Source organism: Arvicola amphibius, chromosome 3, assembly GCF_903992535.2.
Source record: "Arvicola amphibius chromosome 3, mArvAmp1.2, whole genome shotgun sequence".
Lineage (NCBI taxonomy): Eukaryota > Metazoa > Chordata > Mammalia > Rodentia > Cricetidae > Arvicola > Arvicola amphibius.
The window spans coordinates 90,038,407-90,061,413 of record NC_052049.1 but is presented as its reverse complement, the minus strand read 5'-3'; the positions used below and the strand labels follow the sequence as shown (position 1 = coordinate 90,061,413).

General features: G+C 45.6%; 1 protein-coding gene and 2 pseudogenes across 6 annotated transcripts in view; 2 read left to right on the top strand and 1 right to left on the bottom strand.

The window, feature by feature from the left end:
- The window catches only part of Smarca4 (SWI/SNF related, matrix associated, actin dependent regulator of chromatin, subfamily a, member 4), a 97,657-nt gene extending 74,898 nt beyond the window's left edge, over positions 1 to 22,759 (bottom strand). For 5 of the 6 annotated variants that reach the window (XM_038321364.1, XM_038321358.1, XM_038321360.2 and 2 more), the window contains exons 1-2: positions 22,489 to 22,759; positions 960 to 1,212 (exon numbers count right to left, since the gene is read on the bottom strand). In XM_038321364.1, coding sequence (XP_038177292.1) covers positions 960 to 1,181 — 222 coding nt within the window. In that variant the 5' untranslated portion in view covers positions 1,182 to 1,212; positions 22,489 to 22,759. The remainder of the gene's footprint in view (positions 1 to 959; positions 1,213 to 22,488) is intronic. The other variant, XM_038321359.1, reaches the window with a different exon arrangement.
- LOC119809287 lies at positions 10,064 to 11,060 on the top strand (annotated as a pseudogene).
- On the top strand, positions 17,976 to 19,192 carry LOC119808864 (annotated as a pseudogene).
- Positions 22,760 to 23,007: the final 248 nt, after the last annotated feature.

Here is a 23,007-nt window from a genome sequence, read left to right as displayed (position 1 = left end):
TCTACCCAGAATTCTGTTCTGTTTACTCTGCCTACCTAATTTTTTGTCCTATTGGGCCAAGCAGTTTCTTTATTAATTAACCAGTAAAAATCCTCCATCAACAGGCAAGTGAGGGCCTTCCTCATTTGTGGATAGGGAACAACTCAAACCAGGTTGCAGAGGTGTAAGCAAACACAAGGAAGACCCTGTAGAGAGGTAGAGCAGTTGACAAAGCCACCATGGTGACGCCAAGTGCAGCTTCAACTTTATCTTCTCACACCCTCGCCTCCATGGGCCCAGACTATTACTCTTAGCCAGCTCTAAGAGGAGGACCAGGTAGCAGGACAGAGAGTTACTTGGCAGCCTTGCTGGCAGATTTACAAAGTAGGAAGAAGGCAGTCCAGAGCCTAAATTCAGGAGCAGGCTGAGCACTCAGCACTGCTTCAAGCACACAGGCCACCAGTGCAGTCAGGAGAGAAGCCTCAGCCAGACGGTGACAGCACACGCCTTTAATCCCAGCACTACATAGGCAGAGACAGGCAGATCTCTGTGAGTTCAAAGCCAGCCTGGTCTACAGAGCCAGGACAGGAGACAAAGCTATAAAGAAACCCTGGCTTGAAAAACCAAAAAAAAAAAAAAAAAAAAGAGGAGGAGGACAAGGAGGAAAGCCTCCTCTCCTCTAAAGATCCTGGGAATCCCTTTATTAACAAAAGAAAGCTCTGGCACACTGTTCCCTAACAAGTATGGGAAATGTAGGGTGGGAGGGCTGCTCAGCCTCCTGGCTCAGGACAACAGCCTGATCCCTTTGTTCACAGGAGCAGAGTAAGGGTGGGAATCTGAACCAAGCCAAGTCACCTCCACAAAAATCTGTCCCTTCTAGCCTGCAGGGGAGGCTCCTGCAGCCTTGTATGGAACACCAAGGTCCCCAGCTCAGGCAAGTCTCGAGAACAGAGGACCAAATGAGAGCACAGCACACCTACCTTGTGCATCTGGTGCATGTTGTCCTGAGGGTATCCTCCAGGCCCCTGGGTAGGCATGGGATGTCCTGCTGAAGGGGGTCCCGGGCTAGGCCCCATCATACTGTGGGCAGAGCCTGGTGAAGGGCCAGGGCTAGGGCCCAACATTGCACCAGGTGAGGGGCCAGGGCCTGGGGAAGGGCCAGGCCGAGGAGTTCCACCCAGGGGCGGGTCTGGAGTGGACATCTTCACAGGAGCTGTAGGCAGTGGTCTCCTGCTGGAAAGAAATCCTGGTCATCCTGGGATCTGGGACATCACTTCAGTAGGTCAAGAACAGCAAAGAAGGGCCCAGAGGCCAGCCAGAACTAACCAGTCCGCAGTGCCCCATCCGGCAGGCCCTGTCCAAACCTCTGTTCCAAATCCTTCTTCTATTGCTTTTGGAGAAAACACTGTATCTCACTCAGGAAGAGAAATCAGATCAGAAAGGAGGACATGATGCTGCAGGTTCATCTCCCCAGCAATAGGGAGGCAGAGGATCTCTGATCTACATAACAAGTGGGTCAGTCATCCAGGGCAAGTGGTGTGGGTATTGTACCAGCTTTATCTAAATATCACATGATGGTTAAAGAAACAGACTGGTCAGCCTGGTATTGGCATAACAACAGACAGGAGGGTCAGACGGTGGTGGCGCACGCCTTTAATCCCAGCACTCAGGAGGCAGAGGCAGAGTTTGTGAGTCTGTCTATGAGTTTGAGGCCAGCCTAGACTACAAGAGCTAGCTCCAGGACAGGCTCCAAAGCTACAGAGAAACCCTGTCTCGAAAAACAAAAACAAACAAACAAAAAAAACAAACGAACAAACAAAAAGAACAGACGGGAGGACCAATGGAACTGAATAGAAGACCCAGATATTAATCCACACACCTTCAAACACCTGATTTTTGACAAAGAAGCAAAAATTATCCAACGGAAAAAAGAAAGCATATTTAACAAATGGTGCTAGCATAACTGGTTATCAACATGTAGAAGAATGAAAATAGACCCATATCGATCATCATGCCCAAAACTCAAGTCAAAATGGATCAAAGACCTTAACATAAAGCCAGCCACACTGAACCTTATAGAAGAAAAAGTGGGACACTTGAACGCACTGGCACAGGAGACCACTTCCTAAATATAGCCCCTGTAGCACAGACACTGAGAGAAACAATAAATGGGACCTCCTGAAACTGAAAAGCTTCTGTAAAGCAAAGGACACGGTCAACAAGACAAAACGACAGCCTACAGAATGGGAAAAGATCCTCACTAACCCCACATCAGATAGAGGACTGGTCTCCAAGATATACAAAGAACTCAAGAAATTGGTCATCAAGCAACAAATAATCCGGTTTAAAAAAAAAAAAAAAAAAGATGGAGTACAGACCTAAACAGAGAACTCTCAACAGAGAAATCTAACTAAAATAGCTGAAAGATACTTAAGGAAATGTTTAACATCCTTAGTCATCAGAGAAATGCAAATCAAAACAACTCTGAGATTCCATCTTACACCTGTAAGAATGGCCAAGATCAAAAACACTGATGACAACTTATGCTGGAGAGGTTGTGGGGAAAAGGGATCACTCCTGCATTGCTGGTGAGAGTGCAAGCTGGTACAACCCCTCTGGATGTCAGTGTGGCGGTTTCTCAGAAAATTAGGAAACAACCTTCCTCAAGACCCAGTAATACCACTTTTGGGTATATATTCAAAGAATGCTCAATTGTGCCACAAGGACATGTGCTCAATTATATTCATAGCAGCATTGTTTGTCATAGCCAGAACCTGGAAACAACCTAAATGCCCCTCTACCAAAGAATGGATAAGGAAAATGTGGTACATTTACACCATGGAGAATGTGGCACATTTACACAGCAGAAATAGATAACAACATATTGAATTTTACAGGCAAATGGATGGAGCTAGAAAACATTGAGGTAACACAGATACAGAAAGACAATTATCACATGTACTCACTCATAAGTGTTTTTAAACATAAAGTGAAGAAAACCAGCCTACAAATCACAATCACAGAGAACCTAGACAACAATAAGAACTCTAAGAGAGACATACACAGATCTAATCTACATGGGAGATAGAAAAAGACAAGATCTCCTGAGTAAATTGGGAGCATAGGGACCTTGGGAGAAGGTTAAAGGGGAGAGCAGAGGCAGGAAGGGGAGCAGAGAAAAATGCAGGGCTCAACAAAAATCAATTAAAAAAATAAAAAACAAAAAACAAAACAAAACAAGAAACAGACTGGTGAATCTGACCTGGGTGTGATCAATAACTACACTTAGAGGCTACACTGATATGGTCAGAAGGAGAATATCCTCCCCTTGCATCGAAGATCAACTGGGTCCCAGGAGACTATCTGGGGAATCATCTGTTCTCTTCTTATTCAGGAAGGCCATAGAGACAGACAGAAACACAAACAGTAAGAAATACAAATACACACCATCAATGAGCTCTAACCACCATCCAGCCCACAAAGAACAGTCAGCACAGAAGGAAAATTCCTTCTATACTTTTAAGCAAAGCCAGTCAGGGCCCACGGCTTTATTCCCAGCACTCAGGAAGCAGAGACAGGTGGATATCTCTGTGAGTTTGAGGCCAGCCTGGTCTACACAGTTCCAGACCAGCCAGGGTGACATGGTGATCCTGTTTCAAACAAGAACAGCAGCAACAGCAGTTGCAGAAAGAGGAAGAAAAGAAAAAAGAAAAAGAAAAATGCTGCCCAGATATAAGACTTCAGACCTTGGCTCACTAAAACACCTACCTACAGCCAAGAGAGACAGATTGGCTGCTATTTTAGCCTAAAAGTTAAATGATGACTAAACTTCCCTCTCCCTCTCTAGAAGCCATCTGGGAAGAACATCACACGATTCTAGCCCCTCCACAGCTATCAAAGTGCCCGAAAGCCTATCTTGAGTTCATCACTCAAGAGATATCTTAGAGACCACAGAAAAACTGGGAACCGGCTATTGGGAGCCATTAAGAGATTCTAATAGGCCAGGTGGTGGTGGCGCAAGCCTTTAATCCCAACACTCGGGTGGCAGAGGTAGGCGGATCTCTGTTAGTTTGAGGCCAGCCTGGTCGACAGAGCAAGTTCCAGGACAGGAGCCAAAACTGCAGAGAAACCGTCTTGGGAAAAGAGAAAGAGAAAGAGAGAGAGATTGAGATTTATTGAGAGTCTAATAGGGAGGAGGAGAGATGGCTCAAGTTTAGAGTACTTGTTCTCTTACAGAAGACTAGAGTTTGATTCCCAGCACCCAATAGAAGTCTTTTTGTTTTGTTTTGTTTTTTAAACAGGGTTTCTTTGTGTAACAGTCCTGGATGTCCAGTCCCTTGTAGACCAGGTAACTTCAAACTCACACAGATCCGCTTGCCTCTGCCTTCCTAGTGCTGGGATTAAAGGCGTGCACCACCACCACCCGGCTCAATGGAATTTTTTTAAAATTTATTTATTATGTATATAGTGTGATCTCATTATAATGGGTGTGAACTATCATGTGGTTGCTGGGAATTGAACTCAGGACCTCCAGAACAGCAAGTCAGTTCTCTTAACCTCTGAGCCATCTCTCCAGCCCTCAATGGAAGTTCTTAATCATCCCTAACCAAGTTCCAGGGACCCTGATGCCCTCCTCTGACTTCCTTGTGCACCAGGCACGCACATGGTACACAAACATACATGCAGGTAGACAAAACACTCATATGCATAAATTTCCTCAGTCTGGCTCCTCCTGGCTGTCTGGCCTTGTCTCACAACTGCTCTTGTCTTCACTCCTCCCTCTCACCCTTCTCCAGACACCAGTCAAGAACTTCCTTCCCCTACACGCCTGGCTGTTACACAAGTGAAACTACCAATGCACTTCTGGGATCACTGATGCAGACCCACTGGGGTACCCTGACTGCCACTGTTGAGGTTCAAATAAAGTCATGTAACACGGGCACAGGAACACCCACTGCTGGTATCTCTTGATAAGAGAATCTGGAATGACAGCAAATGTGGGAAGGACACAGGAATGTCTGCAGCCTTCTTCAGTTTCTAGAGAACAGTGAGCATAAATGGTGTTCCCATAACCTCAGATCTGCTTTTCTTAAGACAGATAGCATTGCTGTGCTTTATATATCCTTGAACTTAGTGCTTTGTAAAGCAGGCTTCTCTGCTAAACTGAAAACTCTGTAACTCTGTTATCAAAGAGCTGTAATTAAGAAAAAAATCTTGTGCCAATTGCACTTCAGAGGTTGGTTGCCATTTGAATACTTGGTTTCCTGCTTCCCTTCTTCTGACTTAAATCAGGATTTGGCCAACCTCTCCCAGCCACTCCCAGCCCCATTCACCTGGAAGACGTCAGATGAGCTGCCATTGCAATTTCATAAGAGCAGTTAGGGTTACCTCTTTAGGGTGGAGATAATGAAAACAGGAGATAAAATTTGGCCAGGCAATATATGATAAAAAAGACCCCAAATAAAGTAACGAGTTTCTCTCTTGACTAAAAGCCATAAAAGTCTTTGGGCACCTTAAAGCCTCCTCTTTGCCAAAACAGAGATGTCACAAGTATTTTAGGTGCCCTGATCTCTGACCTGGTTCCTAAATGAAAGGTTACATCTGTTGTGGAATATCCCTTTACACTGTGTGAAGATGTATCACAGTGACTGGATAAATAAAGAGTTGAAAAAAATAGAGAGCTGAATGGCCATTAGCTGGGCAGGAGAGGTTAGGTGAGACTTCTGGGGACAGAGAGCTCTCTGAAGAAGAAAGGAAGAGTTGCCAGTGGAGGCAGAGGGAACTGACATGCAAGACAAGTAAAAGCCATGAGTAATGTAGCAAGACCCAGATAAGTAGAAATGGGTTAATTGAAGTTATAAGAGCTAATGGGATAAGCCTAAGCTATAGGCCGAGCTTTCATATTAAGTCTCCATGTCATTTTTTGTGAGCTGGAGGCCCAAAGAAATATCCGTCTATAAATGACATCTAACATGGAGGCTCAACTATTCAAACATAAGGCCTGAGAAAGAAAAAAAAAAAGCCGGGCGGTGGTGGCACACACCTTTAATCCCAGCACTTGGGAGGCAGAGGCAGGCAGATCTCTGTGAGTTCGAGGCCAGCCTGGTCTACAGAGCTAGTTCCAAGAACAGGTTCTAAAACTACAGTGAAACCCTGTCTTGAAAAAACATTTTTTTTTTTCTGGACAAAGAGCCTAGTCCTACAGTCCTGCAGTCTCTCGGGTAGGCTGGTGCTTAGTGGCATATAAAGGTGTGGCTACCTGCTGCTGCCTGTGGGCTGAGCCGCCATAATGGTGACTGACTAGCAATATAAGATTTGTCTCATGTGACCAAAGAACACTGCAGATGCTTAGTAAAGACAGATCCAGATTTTGGGGGGGGGGGGGGGCTAAACAGGTTACAATGTGTTTAAAATTGTGAGTAGACTAAAAGAAAAGAAAATGGGTATAGAGAGCCATAGGAGAAAAAGCTGATAGTCTTTAAAGAGAGAAGAAAATAATATAAAAAGCATAAGCAGCCGGGCGGTGGTGGCGCACGCCTTTAATCCCAGCACTCGGGAGGCAGAGGCAGGCGGATCTCTGTGAGTTCGAGACCAGCCTGGTCTACAAGAGCTAGTTCCAGGACAGGCTCCAAAGCCACAGAGAAACCCTGTCTCGAAAAAACCAAAAAAAAAAAAAAGCATAAGCAATGCAAAGATGAAAAATACAGAGTTTCTAAATCCTATATACAGTGTTGTTAATTTTGAATTTTTTGAAAGCTAATGAACAAAAAATGACAGCTGCTGAGACACACTGGATTTTAGAAGAGACTGCTGAGTTAAACCAACCTAGACACTATAGAGATGCCTCAATTTAGAAGTCAAAAAATGTATTGCTTTGAGAAATAGGTTATACTTTTGTTTCCACAGAAAATTAAACACTGTGGATTTGTTCAAGGTTAAAGAGGTCTGGATTGATCAGGGGAGCCCCTCTGAAAATCCTGGTTACATACATAAGAAAATAAACCTTTAAAAAAAAAAAACCTACAAGACAGGTGATATATAATTTACCTGCTCAAACATAAAACAAAAAATTCCGTTTGCACATATGTACGTTACCTTTGAAAGATTGTGTGTTTTCAGAGCAAGGGGACCAGACACCTATGAAAATGGGTGGCTTAGGGGAAGCCTCTCAGATGCCTCTGTTGCAGTTTCCTCAGAGTTCTGCATCCAGAACAGCTCCAAGGCTGCTGGCTGAGATGGTCCAGCCTCACAGACTTCTCCAGCCAGATAAACCCTACATTTTCCCAACACACTGAGACTAGCCAAAATCTAGCTCTCTCAGGACCTGACAATTAACTCAGTTTTCTCAGGATCCCCCAATGATGTCATCACCCACATACAACAGGAAGCAGTCTAGAGAACACAATGCCCACATTCCCAAGACATGGAGTGGATGGTTTTTGGTCATTCAATGATTTATTGATGTTTGTCTCATTTAGGGGGGTTGATTACAAATTGTTACTGGTCATGGTTAGGGAAAAAGCTAAACAAAGATTAGATTCAGGGATCTCTTTCTGAGGGGAAAAAGGAGGATATAATATAAAAATGATGGGATAAAAGGATGGGTTGTTAATCTACTTTTGAACAATCACTAGTTTCAAATATTTTATACTGGTATGAATTTTTGTATACTGATATAAAGTTAGGATTATTTTGGTTATACTGTGTATGTTTCTACTCCTGTTTAAGGTAGTATACCTATATAACACATTTAAAAATGTAAACTTTTAATCCCTAAAAGCTATTTAGGATGATAAAGAAATACAGGTAAATAGTCTACCAAACCTAATCATGTTAGGTATGTTTTCAAGGTCAAACCGAGATATATTTTAGATGGATAGGTGATCTTCAAACACTTCAGAAACCTACAAAATATGCCATTTAAATGCTTTAATAACATAAGGCTTTTCATGACAGTGAGACACATCCTGCAGTACCAATCTCCTTCATAAAAGGATGATGGCACCAAAGAAGCTCCTTATGGTTCACTGTGGCAAAGCTAGCTATTTGAGCAAAAAACTGCCCTTGCCTCAACTGTTGGCAATATAGTATACAAAATAGAGAAGCAGGACACAAAGGAACTTGCTGAACTTTGCAAGGTAGAACACTTCTTCAAAATTACTGCTTCACAGAAAAATCTGTCATATATTCTTGTGAAATATTCCTTTACACTGTGTAATAAAAATTTTAAGCCATGAGAAAGTAATTTCTTTGTAGCCACCCATCCCAAAACATTATTTTAACAACTCTGCAACTTGAGCCAGCACCTGAGATACAATGATACAATTCCCTTTTGTCTAAATCACCTTTCCTGATGATACAGCAATACAGTCTTAACACACTTAGAGAAAGGGGAGGGGGGATCAAAAGTCCTTTGTGATCCCAAACCCTGCCTTCATTTGATTGGAGAAAACACTGTATCTCAGGAAGAGAAATCAGACCAGAAAGTAGGGCATGGTGGAACAGTCCTATTAACCCATCACACTTCCCAGGGTCGGCCACAGGGTTGGGAGTGAAGAGGGCTGGTGGCTCCTCAGGGTGCACCGGACATGAGTAGGCACAGGCCAGCAGGGCAGCTGCCAGGACCTCCTGGTGTATCCTTCAAAACAGCACTTCTCAGCACATAATAGGTCAGCTTTCCTACAGTTTATCTCCCTATGGCTGATTTTATTAATTAAGCCTTCAACACAGGAATCTGAATGGCTCTGTAAGGTCAGCCAGGGCTACATAGTGAGAGTTTGTCTCAAGAAAAAACAAACAAAAAACCCACTGGCTGTACAAGTACAAGGACCAGAGTTCAAATCCTCAGCACCTACGTAAAAAGCTAAGCATGGCTGTGTATGCCTGTAATGCATTAATAATAAATTAGTAATAAAGCATTAGAAGATGAAGATGAGTTGATTAGCTTAAAAAAACAAGCTTCAGGTTCAGTGAGAGAGCAGTAGTTCAGGTTTATTCTGGGTCTCAGAAAAAAGTCAGTCTGGGAAACTGTCTTCAAAAAACAAAACAAAAAAATTAAGAATTTTAATCTAAAAGGATGAGATAGATTTTTTTCTAGGTAGTAGATAAAAAGTCCAAACTGCTTGTGGGGTGGAGAGTTGGCTCAGATTGGCTGCTCTTCCAAAGGAATAAGGTTTGATTCCCAGCAGTCATATGGCAGTTCCAGGCAATCCAACATATTCTTCTGCCCTCCACAGGCACCAATCACAAATGTGGTGGACAGAAACACTGTGCAGGCAAAACCTTTATAAATGTACAGATGCTGTAGAATATTCCTTTCCATTGTGTGAAGATGTGTTACTGTGATTGTTTTAATAAAGAGCTGAATGGCCAACAGCTAGGCAGGAAGAGATTAAGCAGAACTTCTGGGGACAGTGAGTTAGAGGCCAGCCTGGTGTACAGAGTGAGTTCCAGGACAGCAGAACTGTAACACAGAGAAAACCTTCAGGGAAGAAGAAAGGAGGGAGCAAGACATGCAGAAGGAGAGGTAAAAGCCACGAGTAATATGGCAACACTGAGATGAATAGAAATGAGTTAATTTAAGTTATAAGAGCTAGTGGGACAAGCCTAAGCTACAGGCCAAGTTTTCTCCATGTGGTTATTTGGGAACTGGCAAACAAGACAGAGAAAAGACTGCCCCCGCGTGCTCGCTCTCCCTCTCCCTCTCCCTCTCTCTCTCCCCCCCCCATGGTTTCAAATGCTTTAATTCAGTTTTAAGGTTTTTTTTTTTTAAAGGATCAAGTGTCCCAATAGTGTTCAGGCTAATTAGAGGAAAAGGCAGAGTAGGATATCCTCTAGCAGGTTGTGGAAAGAACAGATGTGACAGCTGCATTCATAGCCCTAGCTACTGTAGAGGCTAAAGCTGGAGGACAGGAGTTTAAGGGGAGCCTAAGCAAAACAAAAGACCAGAATCAGCAGGACCCCTCTTCTTCGAACCAAGTCCTCTACCTGCCAACTCCCCTCTTCCCTTCAGTCAACTCTCGCCTCCAGTGACCAAAGACTAGGCCACTCAAAATCCAGTTCCCCAAATTGCTGGAACACCAGTATGACTGAAGATGCATTAAATGCCACTCTCACCATCAGGGTACTTGTGCATGGAAAGGATGCTGGCAGTGACATTGGAAAGGAAAGAAAATCTGTTAAGACTCTTGAGAAGAGTGGTACACATATCAATATCTCAGAAGGAAATTGTCCTGAGATAATTATCACGTTGGCTGGATCCACTGATGCCATTATCAAAGCCTTTACTACAATCATCGACAAACTGGAAAAGGTCATTAGCATCTCTACAACCAATAGCATTGCTGCCCGTAGACCTTCAAGTTAGCTTACAGTTGGTGGTCCCTGCTAGTCAGTGTGGCTCTCTTTAGAAAAGGCAGTTGTAAAATAAAGGCGTATAAGGGCTAGGGTCCAGGTGGCAGGGAATATGCTCCAACTCAATTGAGGGGAAATCACTCTTGCTGGCCCTCTAAAATCCATCATTAAGTGTTTCAAACAGATCTTTGTGGTCATGTTGAAGACTGTCTATTCCCTCCCCACCAAGGGTGTAACCATCCTGTACCAGTCCAAGCCCTTGAGTTCTCCAGTTGTTTTTGCAGGCCTATACCATACAAGACAGTATGCCATTCCACAGCTAGATTTTAACAAGCTGCACCAGATGGCAATGTAACAGTCTCATTTTTCCATGACTCACTGCAATACCAGATTCAATGCAGGCTTGGGTGTACCTGCTCAAACTACTTCTCATGAATCTCCAAATGATTTGACTGGCTGCATAATTGTGTGTCAAGTAGCCAAAAATCAATGAGATCCATAAGATCTGGGGTACAGATCAAAATTTTTTGAACCTAGTAGAAGGATCTACTGACAAGCAGGTTACCTCACTGAATCTGCTGCCAGCATTGTCCTGGCTTAGTTTTAAATCATTATCAGGCTTTTTCTTGGAGACAGGTGGCACAAGGAGCAAACAGAACAGTGCAGATTCACCCATAATCCCTTTCTGCTGTTCTGCACCACCCATGATCCATCTGTGTCATTTCTGAACAGTCAGAGGTTCCAGGTTTTAAGTAGTTTGCAAATTTTCAGCTTCTACACACCTTATCATCCACTCATGATTTTTTTGTTTGTTTGTGTCAGGGTTTCTCTGTGTATCCCTGGCTGTCCTGGAACTCACTCTGTAGCCTAGGCTGGTCTCGAACTCACAGAGATCCACCTGCCTCTGCTGGGATTAAAGGTGTGCACTACCACTGCCGGTCCACTCATGATTTTTTTTAAAGATTTTATTTATTATGTATACAATACAGTGTTCTGCCTCCATGTGCCAGAAGAGGGCACCAGATCTCATTGCAGATGGTTGTGAGCCACCATGTAGTTGCTGGAAATTGAACTCAGGACCTCTGGAAGAGCAGTCAGTGTCCTTAACTTCTGAGCCATCTCTCCAGCCCCTCCACTCATGATTTTTTTCCTTGAAGGGCAAGATCTCTGGTTTATTCTCCAAACAGTTTATATATCATCACAACAATTGAGCGGGAAAACACATTAGGCTGTATCCTAGGTAACCAGGTGAATGGTTTTTTGTCACGTCCACATCTACCTGTTTGCTAGTATGCTAGCTGTCACGTAGGCCATGAATTAGCATCTCTATAAGATATCCTTCAAGTTACAAAGGAAAGGAGCACCAGACATCCTGATCTTTGTTAGACAGACAGCTTGTCTGCAGAGCTATGTGACCACCTCAGATCAGGCCTATGGCTTTTGTGCCTGGTAGCCACACCATACAGAAATATAGGTCTACAATCCACTCTCTCTTATTAAATTTTAACAACCCCGTGCTTCTGCAATAGGACAGATGGGTCGCACCTGGTTTGGGCAAAGTCCTCTTCATTTACCCAAATTTTCCCGGTTTTGGAACAGGCATTCATATATGCAAGCCCCTGTCTTAGGCATCAGGATTCATGATGGCCACAGCACAAACTGGGGAAGCTGCCAAGCATATAATAACTCATTGCTTAAAATGCTTTTCATGCATGGGAACCCCAAAGGTAATAAAGACGGACAATGGATCCGGATATGTTAATAAAGCTTTTCAAAGATTTTGTACTCAATGGAATATTGTTCATAAGACTGGTATTCCATATGATCCTCAAGGACAAGGAATTGTGGAGCGTGCATATAGCTCCTTAAAAACACAACTCCAAAAATAAAGACAGGGGAGTTGTATCCTCAGACGCCACACAATGCCTTAAATCACGCATTGTTTATGCTAAACTTTCTAAATACGGATGTCCATGAGCGATCAGCTGAGGACAGACTGTGACATAATGGTACAAAAACCACATTTGCTAAAGCAAGGTGGAAGGATCCTTGCTCTGGAATTTGGAAAGGACCCGATCCCATCCTAATCTGGGGTCGAGGGCATGTTTGTGTTTTCTCACAGGATGAAAATCAAGCCAGATGGCTTCCAGAACGACTAATTCGATGCACTCAGCAGAAGGACAACGGACCTTAGGACAGTTCAGCTGACAACCGCCCAGCAGAAGGAACGGAATGAGAAGAGCTCCAGAAGGAATCCGGTAACCCAGCCCACAGAGAGGAGCCTGATCAGTACCTACAACTCGCTTTGCTGCAGGGAGACTTCCAACAAAGAGATCCTGCTGAGATGAGCTGACTGCAGTGTCTGCAGCTGGCTGTGGTGTGAAACCTGTTGCTTCAGAACTAAGATACAAACTGAACATTTGAATGTTCTCGGTTTATGGGACACAACTCATTTTGAATAAAATATTAAGCCTAAGAACTAAGCACTCATGATTTTTTAAGTAAAGCATTTTAATTCCTTTTCCTGTTCAGTCGTTTCTTTGTTATCCATATGTTTTCTAAGCCTCTCTCCTTTTTCCTCCCTCTTTTTCTAGGGGTAGAGAAGGCTAATGAAAGAGTGGTATGGCAATGTAAGAGTGGAATATTTCTGTTTAGTTCTATAATGCAAGGAATTAAAAAAAAAGATGGCTGGGTGGTGGTAGAGGCAGGCGAATACCAGTAAGTTTGAGGCCAGCCTGGTCTACAGAGTGAGTTCCAGGACAGCCAGGGATACACAGAGAAACCTTGTACCAGAAAACAAAACCATAAACAAACAAACAAACAAGGGCTGGAGCTTTAAAAACAAAAACAAACAAAAAAGTCCTGACAACTAGGAACCTAGGACCAACAAGCAAAGAGCACTGACTGCTGCTCTTCCGTGGACGGGGGTTCTGTTCCCAGCGCCCATATGGCAGCTAACAGCTGTCTCTGACTCCACACACAGATAGACATGCAGGGAAAATACCAATGCAAATAAAATTTTAAAAAAAGAAAAAAGAAAAAAAAGAAAACATTCCTCCTATGGGCTCCCCCATTTCCTAGGCAGTTGGAGGAGCAACACAGAGCTGAGGCAAACCTGCAAGCAGCACCAGAAAATGCTAGCTCACTATCTCCTTACAACCCCAAACCCAGCACAAGCCAAACTTCCCTTTATTGATCAGCTGAGAGCAAGACTGTTTGACTGCTATGGCCTCTCAACAGGACTCCTGAACAGACTTCACTTTGGTGTTTTGTTTTTTTTTTTTCTTTTTGGAGACATTATTTCACTGTGTAGCCCAAGCTAGCGCTCTAGACTCTGCTGCCCTTAACTCCACTGACAGGGTTACACAGGTACACCAGCACCCGGTTTAATATCACCCTTTGAGGGCCAGGCGTGTTAACACACACGTTTTATCCCAGCACTTGGAGCAGAGGTAGGCGGATCTCTGAGATAAGAGGCCAGGCCAGCCTGGTCTACACATCGAGATATGTGCAGAAAAGCAAATGCAACATAGACCCTGTCTCAAGGGGGAAAAAAAAAGAAAAAGAAAAGAACAAAGAAAGAAAGACCAGCTTTTGAAGCTGCATTAATTTCTCAGTATTGTGGGGGTAAAAATACCATGACTGTAAAGGCAATTTAAGGCAGTGAGAATATATTCTGGTTTATGGTTCTAACGGACTAAGAGTCCATCATGGTGGGCGCGGGCATGGCAGCAGGAGCACGGAGCTGTGAAATCATGTCTCCAACCATAAACACAAAGCAGAGAGAGCAGGGCAAGACTATGAATTCTTAAATTGCTACCCAACTGATCTACTTCCTCCAGCAAGGCTACATCTCCTAAACCTCCCCAGGCAGCAAAACCACTGGGGCTCAAGTCCTCTAATGCTTGAGATTATGGGGAACATGCTCATTTAAACCACCACAGAAAGTACAAGAGGCTCTTGAAAGTGTCATTTAGGGCTAGAGAGATGGCTCAGTGGTGAATAGTACTTGCTGCTCTTCAAGAAGGCCAGGGTTCAGTTCCTAACACACACATATCTAATGTCCTACAACTCCTGTTCCAGGGGATCTGACATCCTTCTGGCACCCTTGGTTACCCGCACACATAACATATATATATATATATATATATATATATATATATATATATATATATATGTACACATACAAATGCAATCTATAAATAAAAACAGCACTTGCTCCTCAAGCTGCTGCCTCTGAACATCGGGCTGCAGAAAAGGCAGAAAGTGTGCAGATCTACCTACCATCAGTCAACCAGCCTGCAAACACGGAGAAAAAACAAGGAAGGAAGCTCTGCATAGGGAACAGTAACCAAATGAGTGCATCAAGATAGGGACAATCAGCCTCTGCCTACCTCACTAAGAAAGCAACTGAGGAATTGGGAAGGCAGCTCAGTGAGCAAAGCAGCTGCTCTGAAAACACTCTTGTAAATACTAGGTAGGTGTGCCCATAATAGCAAAGGGGCTCAGCAGACTAGCCCAGTGAGATCTGGTTTCAAAAGCTCAAAATACAAGGCAGACAGAAATTAAGGAAGATGTCAACCATGGGCCACCACACACACGTGCCTACACATCTGCAAGTAGACATAGCTGTAAAAAAATAAATAAAAATGCAGGTGGACAGTTCCAAAACTGTAATCCCAGCACAGGGGAGTGACAGGAGGACCCTGGGCTTACCAGTCAGTCTAAACCAGTGAATGAGCATACTCCAGGTTGAGACAGAGTCTTATTTCAAGGAGCAAGTTAGGGGCTGGAGAGAGTTCAGTGATCAAGGACACTTACTAAGCCAGGCAATGGTGGAGCAAAACTTTAATATCAACACTCAGGAGACAGAGGCAGGAGGATCTCTGTGTCTGTGAGTTCAAGGCCAGCCTATTCTACAGATCAAGTTCCAGGACAGCCAGGGCCACACAGAGAAACCCTGATTGCAGCTCTTACAGAGGACCTGAGTTAAATTCTCAGCATCCATGAGATGGCCTGTAACTCTAGCTCCAGGGGATCCAATAAATATCCTTTTCTGGCCTCTGGGGCACTTTCAATCACATACAAAAAGCCAACACAGAAATTTCAAATCAATTTTAAAAAAAAATTAAACTTAGAAATTGTGTATGGGGACTGAAGAAATGGCTCAGAGGTTAAGAGCACTAACTGCTCTTCCAGAGATCCTGAGTTCAATTCCCAGCAACTACATGATGGCTCACATCCATCTGTAATGAGATCTGGTGCCCAAAACACTGTATACATAACAAATAAATCCCTAAGAAAAGAAACTGTTTATGGTACTAAGCTCTTACACCCTTTCTATTTTCACTCATTTGAATGATGAACACCCTGAGAGTCAGGTTGGTCTCAGTCCTCAGGGAGTTCTCTGAATTGAACAGTGCAGGGGTGGGGGTGGGGCTACAAGGCTGGTGCACACTTAACCTCTCCACCCCTAGGATGGGCATGCCACCACTAGCCAGACTGTGCCCACTCCCCACATTTGCAGTAACTGAAGCAGGTTACACAAACCTGTCCTCTCTATGTACCTTTTCTTGTTTAAGACTAGTTCCAGCCCATTAGGCCTCTCACTAGTTCCCATTATTCACAAATAACATAGGTGGGGGAAGCTACCACCAGGCGCACAGAAGACTGTAGTTGACAGAGAAGCAAAGAACAGCAGGTCACTGAGACTCCAGGCACAGGATATTGGAAAGTGAACAGCAGTGGCTACCACCAGCATCACATGTAGCCACCAGGATTCCAGGTCCAACTTCAGAGGCACAGTGAGAGGGCCCACAGTGCAACTCTCCTGAGACTTTAGGACAGGCAAGAGACACATCAGATGTCCCTGATCCACATCCCCCCAACTATCACAGGTGATACAGCAACTGTCATGAAGCCACCTGCTTCCTGAGCCAGTGAAGCATACCTAGATGGCAAAACAACTTAAAACTGACAAAGAGCCATACTGTTAAAAATGGGCACATGATGCTTGCTTTTCTGTTGTTGGATCTGATGCTTTTGCTTGTATTTTTGACACAGTCTCACTAGGTAGCCCTAGCTGACCTCAAGTTCATCTTTCTCCACCTATCTTTGCTTCTGAGTGCTGGGATTAAAGGCACTCACCACCACACCCAGCTTGAGCTTGTACTTTTGATCCTCCTACTTCTCCTTTCCAAGTGTTGGGGTCATATTGGTTTACACAGTGCTTGAGGTGGAGCCTAGGACTTCAAGCACTCTACAAACCAAGCTACACTCCCAGCAACTTTACCACATATTGAATGGTGAACACACACAACAAAAGCTGAACTGTTAGCTGGGAACAGTGGCTCACACTTATAACCCTGGTACTTGGGAGGGTGAGGCAGAAGGATCTCAACATCGAGACTGACATGAGCTTCACTTAAGTACCAGGCCAGCTAGACTACATGGTAAGACCTAATCAGTGCCCACACCACCACCCCCAAAAAATCCCACCACTTGGGAAACAAGGGAAGGTGTTCAAGGTCAAGGTCAATCTCAGGCACATAATGAGTTTGAGGCCAGCCTAAGTTATATGAGTCTATTTCATAAGTTCTAGAAACATCTTGGGGTGCAAGGACAGGAAGGGGTCAAGGCTGGTCTGTCTAACATCCCCTTGCTTATTTCTAACACAGTGCCTTCCTGGTGGGAAACAAAGGGAACAATGAGGGCCCCCTTCCTTTTATGAAGTTGTGGGAAAGTCAAGCCCCAGACAAAGCCTTCCCCTAACATGCCACTCAACTGTACAAACAGAAAACTTCACAGCAGCAGCTGCAGTTCCACAGGAAACATCAAAATCACTAGTTACCTTAATGAGCTTAACACTTCCTCTAAGAGATGACATCAGTAAGATCTCTTGGACTGACAGTTCCTTGATATATCCCAGATAATACTGCACTTTAATTCAGAGCTTTTAAACATCCCTTCCAAAACACACACACACACACACACAACAACAACAACAACAACAACAACCACCACCACCAAAAAAAGCAAGCCAGGCGGTGGTGGCACACGCCTTTAACTCCAGCACTTGGGAGGGGGAGGCAGAGGCAGGTGGATCTCTCTGAGTTCGAGGCCAGCCTGCTCTACAAGAGCTTGTCTAGGACAGACACCAAATCTACACAGAGAAACTCTGTCCTTAAAAAAAACAAAAAACAAACAAACAAAAAAGAGTTCATGAAACAGAAATGGCTGTAAAAGTGTGACATAAGAATAAGAACCCATAGCACTTGGGAGGCAGAGGCAGGCGCATCTCTGTGAGTTTGAGGCCAGCCTGGTCTACAAGAACTAGTTCCAGGGCAGGCTCCAAAACTACAGAGAAACCCTGTCTCGAAACAAAAAAAACAACAACAAAAACAAACAAACAAACAAAAAATAAGAACCCACATAAATGTGGAAGGAAAGAACCAACTCACAGAATTGTCCTCTGACCTCCATAAGCCACTGTGACACACTCTACACACATCACACTCATTTTATGAAATAAATTTTTATGACAGTTTCTCTTTGTAACAGTCCTGACCCGCAGTGGGAACCCGGCGACTGCGGCCAGGGCAGTGAAGCCAGAGCGCCTCCGAGAACTGCCGGCCAACAGGGGGATGAGGAAGCGGGCTTGGACGGAGCCCCTCACCTAGGAGCATGAGCGCTGCGCCGCCTCAGGCCTCAGGCTCGTCCTCCTCCAGGTCGGCTGCTGTGGCACTGGACGCCGACTGCCACTTGAAGCAGAACCTGCGTCTGGAGGGCAAGGGGACAACAGAGCGGAGCAGCGGAGCCGACGCAGGCATGAAGCGGGCGCTGGGCAGACGAAAGAGCCTGTGATTCCAACTGAGGAAGATAATTCTGTGTTCTGGGGTTCTACATTGCCATTCCTTTTTTTGTCAAACTGTGTCCTGGGATACAGGCCAAACTGATTTTCATGAATTTTGTGAGGGTCCCCTATTTCACTGACTTGAAAAAAACTACAGGATCAAGGTTTGAATCATACCTGCAATTACTACCTCCAGCCAGAAGATGATGTGACTATTGGAGTCTGGCACACCATCCCCTCCATCTGGTGGGAAAATGCCCAAGGAAAGGACCAGATGTGGTATGAGGATGCTTTGGCTTCTAATCACCCATTCATTCTACACCTGCATTAGAATGCAGACACCAGGAGGCGACCACCGTGGAACTGTACAAGGTGCTGAGTTCCCTTGGTTACCATGTGGTCATCACCTTCGATTTCAGAGGCTGGGGTGACTCCGTGGGAACACCAACAGAGCGAGGCATCACGTATGATGCACTCCATGTCTTTGGATCAAAGCAAGAAGTGGTGACAACTCTGTGTGTATTTGGGGCCATTCACTGGGCACTGGAGTGGCAACCAATCTGGTACGGTGCCTCTGTGAGAGACACATGCCGCCAGATGCCCTCATATTGAGTCTCAAGGCCCACCACTTCCATTCACAAATATCCATGAAGAAGCAAAGAGTCATCCATTTTCAGTGATATATCGATACTTCCCTGGCTTCGAGGGGTTCTTCCTCGACCCCATTACAAGCAGTGGAATTAAATTCGCAAATGACGGAATGTGAAACCCATCTCCTGTCCTCTGCTCATCTTGCATGCTGAGGATGACCCTGTTGTGCCCTTTCATCTCGGCAGAAAGCTATACAACATTGCTATACCATCTCGGAGCTTCCGAGACTTCAAAGTTCAGTTTGTCCCCTTTCACTCAGACCTTGGTTACAGACATAAGTACATCTACAAGAGTCCTGAGCTTCCACAGACACTGAGGGAATTCCTAGGGAAGTCGGAACCAGAGCGCCAGCACTGAGCCTGGCCTGTGAAGAGCATGAAGACCCACTCTCCTTCCCTTCTCCCCTGGCCAGCAGTCTGGCACCCAGTAGCCCAGTGTGTACCTAGAAAGGACTCAGACACAGCAGGCAGAGGCTCCCCAGATGGGTCTGTGAGTAAAACACGGTGGCAGGCAGGCTGTCCCCCACCCTGACCTGAACCTTTGGGACCCCATACGCCTTGTGCTGGGCACAGGGAACCTGAGAGGGGCCCAGGAGCTCGGGACCACTCCAGGTTTTCTGGCACCACCACTTAAACTGTGGGGAAATGGTTCCTTCTGCCCTTCCTGGCATACACAGAGTGGACTCTAAGTGGTTCGGTTTGTCTCTTCAGCTCGTGTACCTGCTTGCCTTCCTCAGCTGACCCTGCTTCGCATGGCATCTGCTCACCCACAGTAAGGGGCACCTGGATCTGCACTTCCTGCCATTCTGCCCACCTGTCTGTCATTTAACCTGGCTGTAGACTGAGCATTTATTTAAGAATAAAATCTTGGGGCTGGAGAGATGGCTCAGAGGTTAAGAGCATTGCCTGCTCTTCCAAAGGTCCTGAGTTCAATTCCCAGCAACTACATGGTGGCTGACAACCATCTGTAATGGGGTCTGGTGCCCTCTTCTGGCCTGCAGACATACACACAGAATATTGTATACAAAATAAATAAATAAATAAATTTTTTTAAAAAATAAAACCTTGGTGGTGGTTTTTCTTAAATTCAAAAAGAAAAAAGAAAAAAAAAACAATCCTGGCCATCCTGGAACTCACTCTGTAGACCAGGCTGGTCTCAAACTCATTTATATTTGATATACAAGAAAAAGACAGAGTGAATGAGACTGGGGCTGTCATGGGCTTTTGAGCCTCAAGGCCCACCACCACTGAAACACCTCTTCTCACAAGGTAACAAAACTTAAACCTCCCCCAAAACAGGTCCGGCAAGCTTTCAAATACATATGAGCTTCTGGGGGCTATTCTCATTCAAACCACACCATAACTGTAAGCTCTGGGTTTCTCTCAGCACCACAAAATAAAATAACGACAATGAAGCCAGAACACTACTGAAGCCATCGCCAGGTAAGGTGGCACCGGGTCACACCTGTTCCACAGGATGAATGCCAGGACTCAGGGGTCTGCATATGAATTAGAGCTCTGAAGAACTACCTGGTGGCAAGATTGCTCACCAGGCAAAAGCACTTGCTGTCAATCTGATGACCTGGAATTCAATCCCCAGGACCCATGGGTAAAAGAAAATCTGCTCCTCAAAGTTGTCCCAACCTCCACATATCACACAAAATTAAACAAGTTTAATTTTTACTATTTTATGTGTATGAGTGTATGAATGTTTTGCCTGCATGTATACCTGTGCACCACATTCAAGATCGGTGCCTAAGGAGGTAGTGAACTTCTGTATGGGTGCTGGGAATTGAACCCAGGTCCTAAGCAACAAGTACTCTTAACCACGGAGTCAATTCTCCAGCCTACAAAAAATGTTTTCAGTTCAAAAAAAGTAGTAACACCCAAACTGGGCAGTGGTGGTGCACACCTTTAATCCCAGCACTTGGGAGGCAAAGACAGGCGGATCTCTGTGAGTTCAAGGCCAGCACAGTCTACACAGCTAGTTCCAAGACAGGCACCAAAACTACAGAGAAACCCTATCTCGAAAAACCAAAAAAGAAAGAAACAAGAAAAAAAGAAAAAAAATATTACGAGCTTGGTGGTGGCAGCACACATATTTAATCCCAGCATTTGGGAAGCAGAAGCAGGAGGATCTCTGTGAGTTCAGGTCTACAGAGTGAGCGAGTTTGACGCCAGCCAGGACTGTTGAAACCCCCGTCTCCAAAAAAAAAAAAAAAAAAAAAAAAAAAAAAAAAAAAACACGAAATCACGAATGGGCCCACAAGGCATGGTGATGCCCGCCTTTAGTCCCCGCATTCAGGAAACAGAGGTAAGCAGATATGTATCAGGCCAGCCGGACACACAAGAGTTCCAGAACAGCCAGGGCTACACAGTGAGACCCAAGAAAACAAAACAAAAAAGTCAAAACAAACCAAGCACTTTTAAAATGAATGAATACATCTGCAGACGAAGGAAAATGCCCTCTCGTTTCCAGCCCCTTGCCCTGAAGACATGTGTCACACAGTAAGGATTCGACTATCCGCGGAGCAGTCAACGACAGTGCAAGATCACTGACTGAACACCTTTCATCCCAGCACTTGGGAGGTGGAGGCAGGAAGAAGAGGAATTGAAGGACAGCCTGGGCTACTTAAGGAGTTGGAGGTCAGCTTTGATTAAATGAGATCCTGTCTCTGAAATCACAATTATAATAATGATAATACAGGAACTATTTGCCCAGTTTTTCCAAACCCTATCTGTGAAGCAGTTCCCTTGTACAAAGAGGAAACCAACGGTGCGGAGAGAAGCGAATTTGCCTAAGGCCACACAGCCGACGCTGACAGCCGGCGCGGGGCATCAAACTCAAAACCAGTCTGTCAATTCAAACTAAACTTGTTTCCAAATCCCGAGAAGCAGCTGGAGTCCCTGCAAGTGGAGAGGGCATCAAGTCGATGCCTTTGATGCTTTAAAATAAAAAGCCCTATCTGGAAAGCAGGGAAGGGAGGGCCAAGGGACTCGAAAGAAAAACAATTGCCTCTGTGAGCAAACGTTCCTAGGCATCTTTCACTTTTTAGGAAAACATTTCAAAGTCACTACCTGCAAGGAACGGAGGAAGTTATTTACTTTTCCTTCAAGATCTGCGATAATAAAATTTGTCAGAACAAAAAGAGACGTCTTGGGAACGAAGAGTGTTCCTGACTAAGTCCAAGCCACACTGGCTACACGGGCCATCAATATCCGAGGTAAAATGTTGCTTCAGACGCCTGACCACAGCGCATTAAGATCGCACCCGTTACAAACAGGACAGAAAAAGACCAAGACAGCCAGCCATTGTCGAAAGTTGGGGGTCACAGAAATTAAAGTGGGAGATCTGAATCTCTGGAACGCCAAAGGGAGGGAGCTTTGTCCCAAGATCTCACGAGAACGCGCGCGCGGCCTCCACGAGGCCCAGGGCCACCCGCCTCGCCGGCCAGGAGCCGGGAAGCGGCCACGGTCTCGCTGCACTGCGGCCTGAGCCGCGCGCAAAGCTTCTTGACCCTCGGGCGCCGCCGTACCCCGACCCCGCTCGGGTCGCCCGGCTGCCCCCTCCCCCTCCCGGTGCCTCGGCTTCATTCAAACCGTCTTCCCCAAGCCCCGGGCGCCTTGTTTCGCCTGTGAATCTCCGTTCCTTACCCGGAGGTACCGGCGCCGTAGCCTTCCTGGCGCCGCCCCCAACCCTCCACGAGGGGTCGGGGACAGAGTGGGCGTCTCGCTTCTCCTCGCGAAACAAAGAAGCCGTCGCCGCCGCTGCCAAGCGAGAGGAGAGCCTGGCGCGCGTGCCCGCTCAGCTTCGGCAGGCCGCCCCCCCAACACACGCAGCCCGCGCGCTTACCACGCGCGCGCCCGCCTCCCTCCTACCCTGTCCACGACTCCTGCTTCCGCCGCCTGCCCGGCCTCGTGCGCGCGCCAGGCCACCCTTCCGCTCCCTGTGCGCACGCGCAGGAGTTCGCTGCGCGCACGCGCACCGGTCCTCTGAGGCAGCGAGGGGGTGGGTGGGTCCAGACGCCGCACAAGATCCCGACGCACCGCCCCTTGGGGCGCTGGGCGGCTCTGCGCATGCGCACATCTCCAACCAAGGCGTGCGACTGGGCCTCAATCCGGGGAGCATGCGCAAAGGGAGCTACACTGCGGCGAGGACTCAGGGTTGGGGGA